The sequence below is a fragment of the Lontra canadensis genome, unplaced genomic scaffold (assembly GCF_010015895.1).
Source record: "Lontra canadensis isolate GAN:19392208 unplaced genomic scaffold, GSC_riverotter_1.0 scaffold124, whole genome shotgun sequence".
NCBI lineage: Eukaryota > Metazoa > Chordata > Mammalia > Carnivora > Mustelidae > Lontra > Lontra canadensis.
The window spans coordinates 423042-439589 of record NW_022631118.1 but is presented as its reverse complement, the minus strand read 5'-3'; the positions used below and the strand labels follow the sequence as shown (position 1 = coordinate 439589).

The window sequence follows — 16548 nt, the reverse complement described above, 5'->3', positions numbered from 1 at the left end:
TACCTGTGCCAAGCTGGGTCCCCACTTGTTGCTCCCCAAATTGTGAACCAAGGCATTTGAAAATGAACTGCCTCTCTCAGTTAGGGGCCCTCCTCCTAACCTCAGAAAGCCCTTTGCCCTGGAAAGCTGGTGGCATTGAGTCAGGCCAACTTGGGTGGCGAAAGATGAGCAAATAAGCCAACACAGGTATATGCATGGTGAGCAACTTTCGAAACTGGTCTGGTGTTTGTGGCTGTTTCACTGTTTCTGGTGAACTGTGGTATGGTTTCCCCTCCCTGGAGCCAAGAGTGGAGCACAGGGAATGGAGATCCTAAAGTAAAGCAAGACACTTTCAACCTGACCCAACAGGTCCTCTGCTGGCAAGGGTTAATGGGATGGAATGAGTCCTTGGCTGGAAATGAACAAGTGCCCTAAGGCTCTGTGACTGGCCTGAGTTTGGGGCCTGGCTCTGCCAGTCCCCCTCTTGAGGCCTTGGTTTCTGCCTCTGTAAAATGGAGCTGTCTGAACAGGGTGGAGCTAACGTTAAGTGTGATAATGGATTTGAAAGTGCTTTAATCAAAAGTGTACTTGACTAAAGCACAGGATATAATCATTACCCTGGGTTACCCCGGGACCCCCCAAAAAGTTGTAGCCTCCCTCCAGGCATCAGTTTCTTCATCTCTAAAAATGAGAGTAATAATTGCCTGGCTCTTAGATCAATGCAATAAAGATTAGTCAAGTGCATTTGAAATGCCAAGAGGCATTAGAAAGATCAGTGCCCTGGTACATTGGGAGTTGAGACTTGGTGATGAATTTAAGCCAAATTAATGAAAATTAACGCTTCCAATCATCATTGAAAGTCTCTTGCTTTCTCAGGCTACAGATTACATCTCTCTCCCATGGTTCCTCCTCCATCTGGTCAGCTTTGCGGGATGACAGCCTCTGATTGGAGTTGCAATGGTTTCCTGGCTACATACTATTTCTCCCCTGTAATCTAGAATACATTTGTGTTATATGAGCGTTGCTCCTGCCTAACATTGTGGGTAAATTGAGATCCCGTTAAACATCCAAAGGCCTTCAGATGGAGCATCGGACACCAATGTGCTGGGGTTCAAGGGTTTCCATTTGCATTTTGTGTTCTCCTCCAGTCATGGGTTTTAAGAGCGTCTTTCCCAGTTGTATGTTTGCAATCGTTGCTTTCTTGTTTTCTTTTGTTCCATTTTCCCTAGGCCCCCCTGTCTTCCCCCTAAACCACAGAAAATGAGGAGACCTAGGCCTCTCTCAGTGTGTAGCCATAAACTATTTAACGGCTGTATGGAAGCGTTTATTAAGGTACTTGCTGGGGAGCTACGGAGTCCGCGAATGCGCCCAATGTAATGGCAGCCTTTCTCCACCTGTCCCTTTGGCCTGCAGCCCTGCCCTGACCAACCAGAACTTTCACTCATGCCCTGGGCCTGGCCCTGGGGCGAGCTAGTTCCTCAAACAGCTTACTCTTATCTTTAATAAGGGCTTCCAAGCAAAGCTGCTTTTGTCTCTGACCAGTTGATTCTAAGTGCTTTCCCTGGTTAAGATCTCGATGAAGCCCATGAAGTCCAAGCAAGGTTGAAATGCTAGCACCACCATAGCCCCTGCCAGCCATGCTCTCCTGCTTCAGGAACTGTGGTCCTAGCGAGCCCCAGGGACAGTTCGAGAAACCACCTTACCTTGCTTCGCATCCACACCTCCCAAGAGGTGGTTAGTTGGAAGAAACACAAAGAAAATTCCTGTGGGTAACTGTGTTTTTATACAAGTAATTTTTTTTTTTTTTGGTTGAGAATATACAGAGAAAGGAAACACATAAAATTTTTGAGAGAAAACTCTCCCACCTTGTTTTGCTTCTTGAGGTAATCCCATTAGAATTCCAGATGCATCCCGTACATCCTAAATTAAAAATGAAAATGTCTGAGCCCAGTGAGTTTGTTTTTTTCTTGCCTCCTAGAGGCAAAGGGAACAGGATCAAGGCATCCCAGAGAGAACGAGTGACTCAAGGTAACTGAAGCTGGCCAGAGAGTTGAAAAGGGCAGCAGGTGGGGGAGATGCTTGAGGAACATGAGCTAGGGGGAGCAGGGGAAAGGGCCCTTGCCAGTTATTTGAGAACCCTCCATTATCCAGTGAAGAGACTTTCTGCAGAAAAGAAGACTGGTGTCAGTCAGGAGAAATGTTAATGTTCTCAGGCTTTGCTGGTAATGTTGGAGCCATGGAGGCTGCCCCTGCTCAGGTACTCCGTCTTCCGTCTTGACATGCTGTTCATGGGACTCCCAGGATGGAGTTCAGTGGAGGGAGGGGGTGTGTGTGTGCAGCAGGCAGACATGGAACTGGGTAGGCAGAGCCAGCAGCCTGGGTCCCACAGCTATCTCTGCCTGTGAGCTGAGTTCTAGGGAAGGGACAGTAGGGGAAGGGGACAGAGGAACAGTAGGGCACCAATGGGGACTATCTAGGGGCAGGGAACAGCACAGGCTGCTTCAGGCTACCTCAGAGGAAAGAGACATGGAAGATCCCAAAAGGAAGGGTGCCACTGGGTCCATTAGGAAAGAGGTACTGTTAGGAGGGAAGCCCGAGTGAGCAGTTTGCCATCTACTAGGTTATGGGAAAATGGGTCAAGAGTCCTTCTTTCTTTATCTTGCCTCCTGTCTCCACCAAGACTTCATCTCATTCACCCTTGCCCTTGGAAAAGCTGCTCTCCGTAGCCAGGATGGGACTGAAGGACACAGAAGCTATTCTCTGTGCCCTCAGGGAGTGTATGGTGCCGCCTAGGAAGTTTTCAGCATGGAAAGCTGAAAGATAAGGTGATTCAGGAAGAGCCGTCTGTGAATGACCCCATGGAATCCAGTGCTATGAGAGCTCAGAGCGTGAAGAACCATGAGCCCTAGAGCGCACCAGGCTTCTGGCGGGTGGGTAGGGACAAAGTGGAGAGGGGCAGGTTGGGAATCCCTGAAAGAAGGAACACAATGAATGAAAGCTCTGAGACAAGCATGCCTACCCGAGTTTGCTCAGCTCTTTGAAAATGGATGACCAGTCCGGGCACTTGGAAGGAACTGACTCTTATCTAACAGGACACGAGAATTAGGTCTTCTGTTTAATGTAATAGTCTTTTAATAGAGAGCTGCTACATAAAATGTGTGACTGTCAGACCATCTGACTCCATCCCTTGTGATAAACACATCAGAACTTCAGCCACATGTTTGCCTCTTGGAGGAGGTAGTCACCTTGGGAAGCCACACTCTTACTCTAAATACATCATCTTTGGTGCCATTGTTAGTTTTCTTTGGAACCTGTAGCATGACCTTGGTCGGTGGTGCCAAAATTTCATATTAGAATGGACAGTCTAGCCATTGGAAGGAAAGGTGTTACTCAATTCTGCTTTGCAACGCCGCTGAAGGCGCAAAATGGCAACAGGCATGAGCTAGAGTGGGGCTGGGTGACTGGCTCTGGAAAGCCACTTAGCGTGGGTCATGTGGTGGAATAAGTCCTCGAGGGACTAGTTCAAAGAATAAACACACTCATGTGACTAAAAAAAAAAGTATATTTGTTCAACACGATTGCATTTCTTCATAGTCACACTATACATTTACCACATACTGTCAGGCAGGTAGCAAACGCTTCCATGTGCTGGCTCTGGGGGCGGGGGGCGGTGCAGAGACAGACTCGCAGGCAGTAGTGGCTCACCCTCAAGGACAATTAACTTTCAGAGAATGAAAAGGCAGTTTTAATATATTCAGCCCTTCAACCTTTGTGAATGGAATTTAATTTTCTCTTATGATTCACGCGCTCTCTGGGAGAAAACTGCACCAACGAAGAATACCCGGCTTTGAAGTGCCAAACCTGTGAAAGGTTTTTCAGTAAAAGGACATTGCTGGAACTCTGTGATGATGAGGGTATCGTGGGACAAGGCAGCATTCCCAAGTTAAGAATGATGGATACATCGATAGATTTCTGGGATCGTTGGAACTGGCCCTTTACAAAATCCTTCATTTTTTTCCCCTCTCAGACAGAAGGAAACCCAATTTTTCTTATAAATTTTGAGGCCCATTTAAATTTTATTATAAATTTTGGGAGGGAGACTCCCTGCCTTCTTTCTATTGATTACCTACCTCATGACTGTGTGACGAGATCAAATGAGCTAATCTGTGCCGTATTTCCAGAGCACTCCTGGCCCAGAGTAAGCACTATGGAAATGCTGGTCATCGCTGCGGTCACTAGCTTTTACAACATTGCTCATAGAGTCCTACCTGACAGGCTGTTTGCTCAGTTCTAGGAATCAGGTAGGTTTAGCCAACATTTAGTACCACTTGTGGAGATGCTGGGGACTGGACAGGTGACACCAGCCAAAAGGCATGCCACCTCCACTTTCTCAGGTTAGCCTCTCAAGGAGCCCAAATGAAATAAAGCTCACACCCCAGAGCCTGGCCTGCTGTACATACGGAAGAAAGAATTCATGGAGCTCCCCTGAAAATGGGTGGCTTTGTGACAGTAAAGGCTCCAGTTCTACCTACAATTACCATAAAAGCGTTTTGACCCCCTAATGCCGTCCCTCCCCCAGGCTTTTCTCAGCTTTGGGGTTCCCTGAGGTATTCTCAGTGCCACTGTGAGGGTCAGGGAGTAGGAAGGAGAGCAAAGCCAATGAGCACCCAGGAAAAGCTACCTGGGGTATTTGGTCAGAAACCACGGAAGCTGTTTGAATTTGGAATCAGGTGGAATCCTGTCAGGCTGTAGCCAGAGGACACCTCATAAACACAATCTTGGTGAAATTCACTTGGTGAAATGAGGTTTCCCGAATTGACTTGCAGGGACAGTGCTACAGTAGATGCCTGAAGGTGTGTGTCCCTCCTTCTTACGGGAAGCTGGGCTAACCTTAAGGTGTCTTAGGTGGGCCCTTGCCCATTGGTGGGTGAACAGCCCCTGTGTTGAGGAGAAGCTAAAGGTGGGACGAGGCAGGGGCTGGGTATACACCATCCTTATGCTTGCCAAGGACTGATAGAGGTCTCTTTGCCACCTGGTGTCCAAGGCAGGCACCCGGCAGGCTGGCTGGGGGCAGGGCGCAGAACCCCTACTAGGCCCTGACGTGCAGGGGCAGCCCTCCCCACCAGCAGGCTGGTTGGCCGTCACCCCAGGACCGTTGCTGGCTGCCATTGCATTTCCGCGTTCACGGACTCTGAAGGATCTGCTTACTCTTAACTGATCTTACTCCTGCGTAATCTTTTCTTTTTCTCCTGCTCTGCTGCCTGTTTATTTTTTGTTATCAGAGGAAGAAGAAATGCTCGAACCAGGAACCAGGTATTTACTAGAAAGGTCCGTTAGCCCCATTCAACTGGATGGAACCTGTCTTTAGTACTGACTTCTAGAGCATGGCCCACCTTGCCTATAGCCACAGGGTCCATTTTATCCTCTCCCTGACTGTCAGGTGGGGTGTGGAGGAGCCACAAAGGCATCAAAATTCGTGGGGTTTTTCTGTCTCTTACATGAACATATTACAAGTGCCTTGTTTCCTCACCTGAGGAGGTTAGTAATTTAATTTGGCCCCTTTTACAGAAAGTTTAAAAAAAGATTTTGTGCTCTTCAAGTGATTTGGAATAATAGAGCGATCAACCAATTATGGAATCCGAGAGAAAACTACCCGTTGCCCAGCTCTTTGTGGTTGTGGGCCCGTCTAGGAAGATGCAATTGAAAATATATTCATACCCCCTGCCCTGCATAAGTTTAGAGCTGTGTCTTATTCATTTTTTTTTTAATTTTATTTATTTATTTGACAGAGATCACAAGTAGGCAGAAAGGCAGGCAGAGAGAGAGAGAGGAGGAAGCAGGCTCCCCGTGGAGCAGAGAGCCCGATGTGGGGCTCGATCCCAGGACCCTGGGATCATGACCTGAGCCGAAGGCAGAGGCTTTAACCCACTGAGCCAGCCAGGCGCCCCTTATTCAGCCTTTTTGACTAAGGTTGGCCGCTCAGTGGTCAGTGGCTGACATTAGCTGTTTCTAGAACTTCTCCTTATAACACCTTTATTGTTGAACAAAGTATCCATCTGGATGTTTAGGATGTAACCTCAGGAGTAACCTGGCCTTCCTTTCTTGAGTTCTAAAGGACCCTTGGGGGCCATCCTTGCTTCCCTTAGTGCTTCTTCTTATTTCAAGCATCAGGTACCGCAGTGCTAGAAGGAGGTCTCGATCCTGCCTTTTTATCCTTGAGCACTGGGAGCATAGGGTTGAGTGGGACAACATGGAGGGGAAGGCGAAGCACTCTTCAAGAGCGAACTCCAGCCCTCTCCGAGCAGTGGGTTCCCTCCCCTTCCCAGATGTGCCTGCCAAGCCTTCTGAGCCCTGATTTCTTCCCAGCTAAGTAAGAAGACAGAGCATTTCTTTCCAATTATCATAGCTACGCCTTTTTCTGCACCTAACTGAAGACCTTCTGTTTTAACTGTTTGTGGAGACTTGAGGATTAGCAGCTCTTTGCTTATTTTCCAACTAATCCGATGATACTAATATTCTGGCTTGAGTTCATAATCTGTGTTTGCAGTGTCTTTTTCCCTGTGGTGGCTGCCGAGCCCAGTACAACTCACGACTGTTTCTCTTCAGGACTCAGGACAAGCTATCCCGCTTGTAGTCGAAAGCTGCATTCGGTACATCAATTTATACGGTAAGCGCAGTCCCGGGGCGTGTTCTCCGCTCTCTCCAGAGCAGGCGCTGGGCTGTCCTCACATGAAATGAGGTTTTAATCAGTCTCAGAGGATTTCCCATTACTGCCCTGCTTCCTAGAGAGAAAGTGCTTCTTGGCACAGGTGCTGTGCTGAGTGCCTTTTTGAGCCTTGTGTGTCTGGGGACTAAGGTGGTGGTGAGAAGACTGAGGAACTAGGAAAACCAAGGACCAGGAAGGGCATGGGTAGGAGAACTGTTTCAGTTCCTTCATGCCTCCCACCCCCCCTCAGGAGTCTGTGTTTTGAGCACTGAAGGTAGCTAGACAGTGAATGGTCAGTTAACTGGCTCTAGTCAGTTCCAGAAAGGAAATAGAATGTCTGGGATGTGCTAACCATGGTGTCGCCAGCGCTGCCCTTGGGCTTCCATCTATTCATTCATTCACTCCTCTAAAAATTGATTTTCAGAGTGTGTAGCAAGCACTGTTCTGACAGTGGGTATACAGGCATGAATAAGACAGGTGAGGTGCTCGCCCTAAGTAGCTTACATTACCAATTAGAAGGGCAAGGAAAAAAGCAGATAAAGAAATAATATAATTTCAGGTAGTGATAATGCCAAGAAACTAATGAAAAGGGGATAGAGAATGGCTAAAGGGTGGCAGGGCTGTGTTTGGCTAAGGTGGTAAGTAGAAACATCTCTGAGGGGCTGATATTTGAATAGAAGCAGCCAGCTGTGCCTGGCAGGTGTAAAGGTCTAATATGGGAAGGAAGACAAGTGTGACTGAATGGGAATATGTGGGGGGTGGTGGGGTATAAGACACAGGAGGTAGAGATTCAAGATTGGTTAGGAAAGACATAAACATGTTTTTATTGAGCACCTACTATGTACAAACCAAACTTGGACTAAAGCCTGCCATTTAGAGGTAAACACTTTCCTAAATTTTAATGTGAAGGGTTGTTTTATATAGAAAAACTAAATGTGAGGGTGAAGATCACAGTCACCCCACGAATTCCCATTCAAGATGAGAAAGGCCCTTTAATTCCTTTAATTCTATAGGTTACTGTTCAGCCCTATAGATTCCGATCCTGCATTGTTACTTTATATCAGTTGTTGGGGTGTCCCCCTTGTTATGGCCTTGCAGAAGCACATAAGAAAAATAGTCCTTTTCTTTGATAATTTAATGTCCCCCAAGCTCCTTGATCCCAGGCCAGCATGCACTCTAGACTCAAGCTTTTCCTGGAAGGAAGAAGATGTCTGAATAGGTAGAGGGTGGGAATGGTCAAGTGAATGATATTGGTCATTCTTGTTCAGAATCTCTGTGGCTGTTACATTGAAATGGCATTTGTAAACTCAGGCCAAGCTCCTTGGTGCCAGTGTCCCTGGCGTACTTGATAGGCAAAGTGCACCTCGGCTAGATTGGAAGTTGTTACTCACTGGTCCTGTGTTGATATCAACCTCTTATGGCCTTTTCCTTCAAACCCCAACAAGAGATCACAGACACATGAAGCAGGATGGTGCAGAGTATTTTGGCCAGATGAAGTTAATTGCAAAGGCTGCTTTTGGGCTTCTGTCAGGAGATCTTTACTGGGAAAGACCCTTGTGAAGAGTGCTGGGAGAAAGAGACAAGCAATGGGGAGAATCATGTGTGCCCAGCAGTCTGATGAGCTCAAGGCATCATGGCATTTTCTGTTTGTTTGTTTCTTTTAGGACTCCAACAACAAGGGATCTTCCGAGTTCCAGGATCTCAGGTTGAAGTCAATGACATAAAAAATTCCTTTGAGAGAGGTAGGTGCAGAGTCACCATCTCAGGCTTGTGTCTAGAGGAAGCCAGGATGGGTGTTGATGTGTGTCTCAGAGCCAGCAATGTGTTGGGGCTGGCTTGTATCGATATCTCTTTCTGGCTGCATTCGGTGCTTTCCCCTTGGTAGCTTGAAATCAGCCAAGGCAGGAGTATTTACACTGCAGAAATTGGCAAATGCCAAAGATCTTTCGTCTTTTTCCGTCTAAAGAGTTGGCTGTGAAACATTTACCAGCACAACTCTCTCTAGCGACTGTACAGTAGTTGATGGGAAAGAGGGAAAGCATGTGAAATTATAATGTGAATCAAAAAGGCTGCTGCTTTTTTAAGAAAAGTTGGAAGAATACAGATAATACTGAGTAACTTTTAGAATATCTTATTTTTTTTTTAATGTAAAATCTTGGCAAAAAAAATTGAGGACCCCAATCCGAACCCATTTTCCTGTAATATATCACGTCCCAATTTACAAAGCATGTCTTACCCCTCCTTCTACATAATCTTCCTAATAGTTTTGGAAGGTATTTGGTTTGTCCCTGTTGGCTGTGCTCTGAGCAGGCCTCTCCCCTAGTTCTAGCCCTGGAAGTCTCCCTACTTATTATCCAGCTTCCTCTGGAGAGGGTGCCTCCTGAGCAAACTCATCCCTTCACTGTTCCCCGCAGTTCTATCTGTGGCCTAGCTCTGGAGTGGAGGAAGCACTCTGTGAGCCCCAGGCAGTCAGTGCCATGGTCCCCAGCACAGACCTCTGTGGCCCTTGGCACTCTGGCTTTGAACCGGGTTTAGAGCGCAGGATTTGACTGGATGTGGTGCTTGATGGCCTCCTAATGTCCTGTGGAGCTTCTGTTTTAGAGCCTGCTCCAGGATCTTGCCGAAGGAGCAAGAGGAGCTGAGGGATCTTGGGCACTGAGAACCAGGAAGCCCCAGAATGCCCCTGCTGCAAGCTCCTCCTCATGAATTTATTGCCATCCTAACAAGCATGCATTCACTGGGCCCTTACACTGTACCAGAGCAAAAGACAGTCATGACTAGTAGGGAGCCAGTTTAAGCAGACCATGGAGTAAGTACTAGGTAGTATGGGAACACCTAGCCCAGCTTGGTTGGGGTGGGGAGGAGTAGTAAACCCAGAGAAGTCTTCTTGAATGGAAAAGGAAATGCCCAAGCTGAGGCTTAAGGAGTAAGAACCAAAAAAAGTAGGGAACGGTCATTCCAGGCTAAGGAAATAGCATATGCAAAGGCCCGGAAGCAAGAGGTATCTCCCATCAGCCTCCCTGATGGAAGTATTAGTCATTATTCTCTGAGCTTCTCTTGACAACACTGGACAGCCCAATCCAAAGTTTTGTTTCTTCATTTCTCCCAACTCCGTAGCACCCTGCTGCCCTGTGTTCATTGTAAATGAACAGAACCAGGTCTAGAATCTTTGCTGGTTCCATCTTCTTGGTCTCATTGCATTACAGAATTCCTTAAATCTCATGGGTAAATTCACTGCACAGGGCCTCCAGCCTAGCAATTGCCCCTGCCTTGAATTTCCCTATTTCCCTAGGTTCTGTAAGTAACTTTCTGATACCAGGCAGCCCAGCTCTAATCCTGCCCCAAGAGCACCGCTTTCTTTCCTTCTTGAATGTGATTTTCTGAGATCAGTGCCTTCTGTCCCTTGCTTGGGTGCCTGCTCCAAATAGGCCTTGGATCACCTTGGGCAGAGCCCCGCTGGGCAGAGCCCCACTGGGCAGAGATCACCTGACCCAAGTCTCAGCAGCAAAAATGTATTCTGCTTTTTCTTTGTCTCAAGTATGCAAATTGGCTCACCCCTTCCCTCTCTCCCTCATTCCAGAATGAATCTCATTTTTGCAGCAGCCGTATCTTTCTGCTCTACCTGAACCTGTGGTGAACTGTGGCTTATTCTAAAAACAAACAAAAACAAACAAACTGCTCCTGGTAGGTCTTTTTTAGAAAAATCCATTCCTGGCTTTTGTGGGCTCGCTACTGCCCAGATTTCCCGGTTACTTTTTCTGCTTCTTGAAGCACTTGAACCAAGTGCCCTGGGTTTGGCTCCTTACTCAGCTAACCCTCAGGGTCACCTCCCACCTCACCTGAAAATGGTAGCTTCCCACACCCCTGCTGCATTTCTCCACACTGGGCAACCAGGTGACCGAGGCTGGGGATGCTCAGTATTTCTCTCCTCACCCACTCTTCCATCCCACACACTCTAACTTGTGACTGAATTTTCTCTTTAAACCAGTGCATTGTGCATTTTTCCTTTCTTCCTTTTATTTGTTAAAATGTAAGTCCCTCAGTCCTTGCAGGGTGCCTACCCTGTGCCATTTGTTCAAGGAGATTTGGGTCTTTCTCTTCCTTGGCCCCCTTCCTTCTCTCTTGGGTGAAGTTCTTGCCTACACTTCTTGTATGAGGTTGTTGAAAGGAGCACAGATCTGTTTTCTTTAAGGTTCTGAAAAATTGCAACATATAGGAAATTCATTCTTGACTTATTATTCCTAAACCCACTTTCTTTTTCTTCTGACATGAGCCAGCCAGGGTTTTAGTTGAGGCAGAAATAATAATGATATGATTTTTTTTTGCTGTCAGTAAGCCTTAAGCTCATCATGCAAGTTTTGAGCTCTTTATGCAGTCTGGCAAAACAAAGGCGAAACCCCACAAGAGGATAGGAAATCAGTAGCCCTGCCATGGAGAGAGCCATGCTTTGCTGTTGTCTCTCAGGCCAGTTTTCCTGGGAAATCTCTTTTTTCTCCCCACAGACCTATCCACTGTCCCCTTTGTATGCAATGATGAGAGAGCTGCCAGGAGGCTTTCCTTATGTGGAGGGGTGACTGGAAGGGGAGTCAATGGTCTCTCACCTGTGCAGATCAGGATAGGGTTTGGATCTGAGGCTGAAGTCATGGCATGTGTGGTCTGATACATTCTTGCCCTGGCCCTTCAGAGATCTAAATCCTGTCCCAGGGAGAGGAGGGTAAAGGGGAGACACTGGGAGGAGCTGTCCTGTTGAGGAGCTGAAGATGGGGCTTAGGAGAACCTGTGGCCACAGAACTAACTGTCCTTGTGTGAGAGGCCACCTGTGAGCTTCCTGCCGTGTACCCAGTCTGGTGGCAGGTTTCCTGAGAGCCTGTGAGCACACACTGTGTTCACACTCTGCACCGACAGCTCTGCTGTCAAGTCCCCCGCAGTGCCCGGTGACCTGACTCAGAGGGTACTGCAGGCAGGGCTGCTGGGTAACAATTCCTCCTCCCCCAGGAAGGTAGCAGCCCAGTGTGAACACAGCTTTCTTTCAGACTTGCCTAGAGTTTTAGCTGTAGTTCTCCTGGAGAAAGCCACCATTCCCACGAACCGTCCTGCTCATCCTGAGGTCTGGAATTCTGGTTGTTTCTGGAACCAAAATTGACTTGCCCTGCAGAGAGCCAAAGTCCTGGGCTAGGCGGAGAGAATATTTGGAATATTTGGATGGTTCCTTTCATGGACTAAGTGCCTTCAGGGAGGAAAAGCAAGAGCAAATGGTGTGTGTGTGTGTGTGCATGTGTGTACACGCATGCACGTGCGTGCATACATAGGTAGTATATATGTGTATATATAAAGTCCATATGTGGATCGTGCTTGGTGAGGGGAGCTAACATGCACTGTGGAGAAGAAAAATCCATGTGCTTTTGAATCATGAGAACCCAAAGGTCATATGGGCTAATAATAGAGAAATAGCTAATTGCAGTCCAAAGGTTTTGAACTTTTCCGGTCCTTCAGAGGGGCTTCAAGGGGTGCTAGAGGAACAGAAAGGGGGCTTGGCGGGGAGGTGTGGACCTCTCCTCCCAGCTCAACTAAGACAGCTTTGTTTTATATATGGAGCATTCAGAGAAACTTTTTTCTTGAAAAAGAAAAAGAAAAGGTTGGGATTCTACTCTAAAGGAAGGAAGGTAGGAGAGAGGCATGGAAGCAGACAGACAGACACTGGTAAAAGGAAGAATATCTCCCAGGCATTATGAGCCCTGGGAGCTGATGGTGTCTGTTTTGACAGTGAATGTGGCCAAGTCGTTTTGCTTGTTGGGCCTCAGTTTTCTCACTGGAGAGAACGGTGGTATTGGAACCACGCCTTCCTCAGCGCCAATCGATGCTCTTGGGAGGATTAAGGGAGATCATGTGTGTGAATGTGCTTCTCACTTGAGAAGTGCTATATCAGTATAGGCAGTGCTTTTTTATGTTTTCTCTCATCCTTCCTCACAAGGAATTCTCCTGTTCTCTGGGGGTATCTGAGAGGTTGGGCTATGGAATGTCAGTGTCTGGGCAGCCACATACCGTCATTCAGGCTGGGCATGGAGCAGGGGTGCTCAGCCAAAGAGGGCAGGTGGGAGCATGAGCTCTGGTTCATGCTCTGTAAGCCACAACACCTGGTTCAGGAAGCAAGTTGGGGGGAGGGGACCTCTCTCATTTGCACTGACGCATGTTGGGGCTAGCAGAGGCCCTGGCGGTGACATGCATTCTTTTCCTACGGAGGTGGAGTAAAGAGATCCAAGTATGAATTTCCAGCTCTGCTCTTCACTGCTTGCCAGTCTTAGAACATTCTGTGGGCTGTTCTGGGAGAAGGAGGAAAAGACATCTGTCAGCACCTTCAGCGGGGTGGATGGATTGCTCTGTGTCTCCTTTCACCTCCTCCACTGGAAACTCGGGGGGATTGAGCTGAACAGCCCAGGATTAAATTGAAAAGTGTTCTTCTCGTGAGATACCATTTTCCCTGTCCAATGGGGGTAAAAAAATAGAAAGATTGACAGCATTCTATGGTCAGGGCTGTGGGAAAAAAACATTCCCTGTGTTGCCAGTAGGAGTGTAGAATGGTGCAGCCATTTGGCTCTGTCGAATGAAATGTACCCTTTGACCCACAATCCCACTTCTAAGACTTGACCAGAGATGCACCTCCACAAATATAAAACACACAGGATTATTTGTTGTGGCAATATTTGTTAAGAGCTAAAGATTGGAAAGAAGTCACATGTCAATCCATAGATAGATTAATTCATAGATTAATTCAATCCATAGACTTAACCATGGTTAAGTCATAGTGGACCAGTGAAATAGAGTACTTTGTAACCATTAAAAAAAAAAAAAGCATGAGGGAGATCTCTAAGAACTGATATGGAGGGATTTCTAGTATTTATTGTGAAGTAAAGAAGCAATATGTTGCAGTATTATATACTACTTACATTTTCTGTAAAAAAATGGAGGGAAATAAAAAATTCTCATATATGTATTTGCTTATTGTGGGAGAAGAAAACACAGGGCAAACCAGAAGTTGATGAAAATGGTTAAATGTAAGGTGGGGAAGGGAAAGGAGAAGAGTAGGACTTGTCTGGATGTAATTTTTTATCTAGTTTTGACTTTTGGACAATGTAACTGCTTTATATTTTTAAAACTTTTAAAAGAAAGGAGTTCTTAAAAAAAAATCAGTCCCTAAAATTAAACAGAAATAGAAACAAGCTATGTATCAAATTGATCATCACAAAGAGAGTCACTTTTGAACATGTGCTCTGGTCATATATTTTTAACAGCTTTATTGAGTTATATACCATAAAGCTCACCCATTTTTAAATTATACAGTTCAGTGGTTTCTAGTATGTGTACAATATACTAGAATTGTGCACATCACCATAATCCAATTTCAGAAATTTTTCATCATCCCCGAAAGAAACTTTGTACCCACTTTGTACCTACAAGGAGTAGTTACTCATGAAACTCCCTAAACCTCAGCCCCCCACCCTAGGTAACCATTCATGTTCTTTGTGTCTTTTGACCACACATCTTTAGCAGGATATTTTCTGAGGACTAACCCCTTGCCCCCAAAACAAAAACAAAAGCCCTGCAAAGAAATCTTAAACTTTATGTAGTAGGTTTATTGTTAGTGGTGATATTGCTATTAACATTTCAAAACTATGTTATGTATATTGTAGAATAAGGTAGATACTGAAGTACATTATTAATGTGATTCAGAACCAAGATTTTTCACTAAGCAAAATGAAATACAAATATAAAATAAATGAAGATAAAGCAAATGTTGAATCTTAAACATGAATTGGAAGTAACTATGTGGACTCATGAAAAAAACATATATGTATTCTCCTTCTATCCCCTGAAAGGTTTAGGAGCTCTTTATAGCACTCCTGTACCAGTGAGCACACCTGGAACTTAGATCTTGGTCTCTAAATGCCATTCCCTACAAAAAGCAAACAGAACCCCTTGGAGAAATGTTTGATTCCAGATCTGGGTCAGGGAAAGTATGAAATGATCCATGAGCATCTTTAATGCCAGAAAGCAAGGATATGCTCAGTGGAGGTCACCTATAAAGGACATTTGTCCCTGGCAAAATTGGGGATAATCTGAGCATCCCAAAGAATAGTGATGATAATGGATTATGACACATTAAATTAAAAATTATAAAAACAATCCCACAAAGAGGTTATATAATAATAATAATAATTTAAAGAGAGCATGGGGAAGCCTCTTCTTTTATGGAAGAATGCTAGCTAACAAATGTAGAAGGAATAACAGAATTAGAAATTCATCATTTTGTAACCCCAGGATAATAATTGATTTAGGCTAAAATCATCACTGGAGGTTAAAAGCACTGGGTGAAACATGTCGAGCACAATGACTTACACATAGATCACTTGTTATTTTCAAAAACATTTTATATTTAACACCTACTATTGCAAAGGGGAAAATAGACTTTACAGTGCAGAGATCTGGAGGTCACCCCCTTTATCCATGGACCAAACTTCATAACACCAGCAGCAAGACAGGCTGACATGTGCCTCTGGATCCAGTGTGGTGTCCACAACATCACCCATGTACTATTCTTGCCAAAAATGTTTAACTTAAATCTAATCATGAGGAAACATTGGGACAAATCCAGAGTGGGAGGCATTCCAAAAGGCAAGTGGCCTGGACTCCTCAGAAGAGGCAACATTATAAAAAACCAACAATAAAAAATGTTGGGGCCTCTTTTACATTCCAAAGACTAAGGAAACATAACAACCAAATGAATTATGTTGATTAGATCTTAGCCTTTGAAAAAATTCTATGAAAGACAGGACAGTTGGGAATGTTTGAATGTGGGCTATATATGAGATGGTGTTTTGGAACTATTGTTAATTTTCTTAGGTGTAATGATGTTATGTGCTTATGTAGGAGAATATCCTTATTCTTAGGAGAAATGTGTTGAAGTATTTAGCAATGGCATTTTGTGATGTCTACAAAATACTCTCAAATCATTGAGAAATAATAAATGTGAGTAAAGAGAGAAAGCAAATATGGAAAGATGAGTGTAAGTTAATGAGCATTGAGTGAAGGGTGATTTCAGTTTTTTATTTTTACGATATTTCCATCGAGTTAAACGTTTTCAAAATCAGGTATAGGGAGAACTCTAAACTTGCTCTGTCAAGGGGGCTGCCCATCTATGTCTCCCCTAGTTCAGGCTACACCAGGCCACCTCCCCCAACCACCTGCACATTTCCTGCCTCCTTTTTTTTTTTTTTTTTTAATTTCCTGATGCCTTACCAAGCTGAATTATCATCTCTTCTCTCCGCTCAGGCGAAGACCCACTTGTGGATGATCAAAACGAACGAGATATCAATTCAGTCGCTGGTGTTTTAAAACTGTATTTCCGAGGACTGGAAAACCCACTCTTTCCTAAGGAAAGGTTTCAAGATTTGATATCTACTATTAGTAAGTATTTCCTAGGTGGTATGGTAGAGGGATCAATTGTGTGACATACCTTTATTGAAGTTGTTCTATGGGCTCATTGCTGTGATAGGCACATGGGAGGGATAGTATGAAAGGAGCAGTATGGCCCTTGTTCTCATAGAACTTAAAAACTAGTTGTAGAGATAATAAGATGGTTTATAATGGAAAATGGCATGGTACCATTGGGTATGGATGTAGCTCAGAAGAGGCAGAGGGAAGCTTGGTTTTGCAGATCACAGCTGAAAGAGTGATGTGAGCAGAGCCTTCCAAGAGGAGTGGACGGAGTATCCTGGGAAGACTTTGGGGACACACAGACTAAAGGGACCAGAGGAAGGTGTTCTAGCCAGTGAATGGTGCAAGAGGCTGGAAGGGTAAAATAGAGA

The 16548-nt window shown here is 45.3% G+C and overlaps 1 protein-coding gene across 6 annotated transcripts in view; it reads left to right on the top strand.

Annotated features, from left to right (window-relative positions):
* Window positions 1–16548, top strand: part of SRGAP3 (SLIT-ROBO Rho GTPase activating protein 3) — a 252163-nt gene that overhangs the window by 206636 nt on the left and 28979 nt on the right. For 3 of the 6 annotated variants that reach the window (XM_032841606.1, XM_032841604.1, XM_032841607.1), the window contains 4 exons: window positions 5262–5292; window positions 6586–6646; window positions 8350–8427; window positions 16013–16147. In XM_032841606.1, coding sequence (XP_032697497.1) covers window positions 5262–5292; window positions 6586–6646; window positions 8350–8427; window positions 16013–16147 — 305 coding nt within the window. Of the gene's footprint in view, window positions 1–1208; window positions 1312–5261; window positions 5293–6526; window positions 6647–8349; window positions 8430–16012; window positions 16148–16548 lie in introns of those variants that run through there. The other 3 variants (XM_032841605.1, XM_032841608.1, XM_032841609.1) reach the window with 3 other exon arrangements.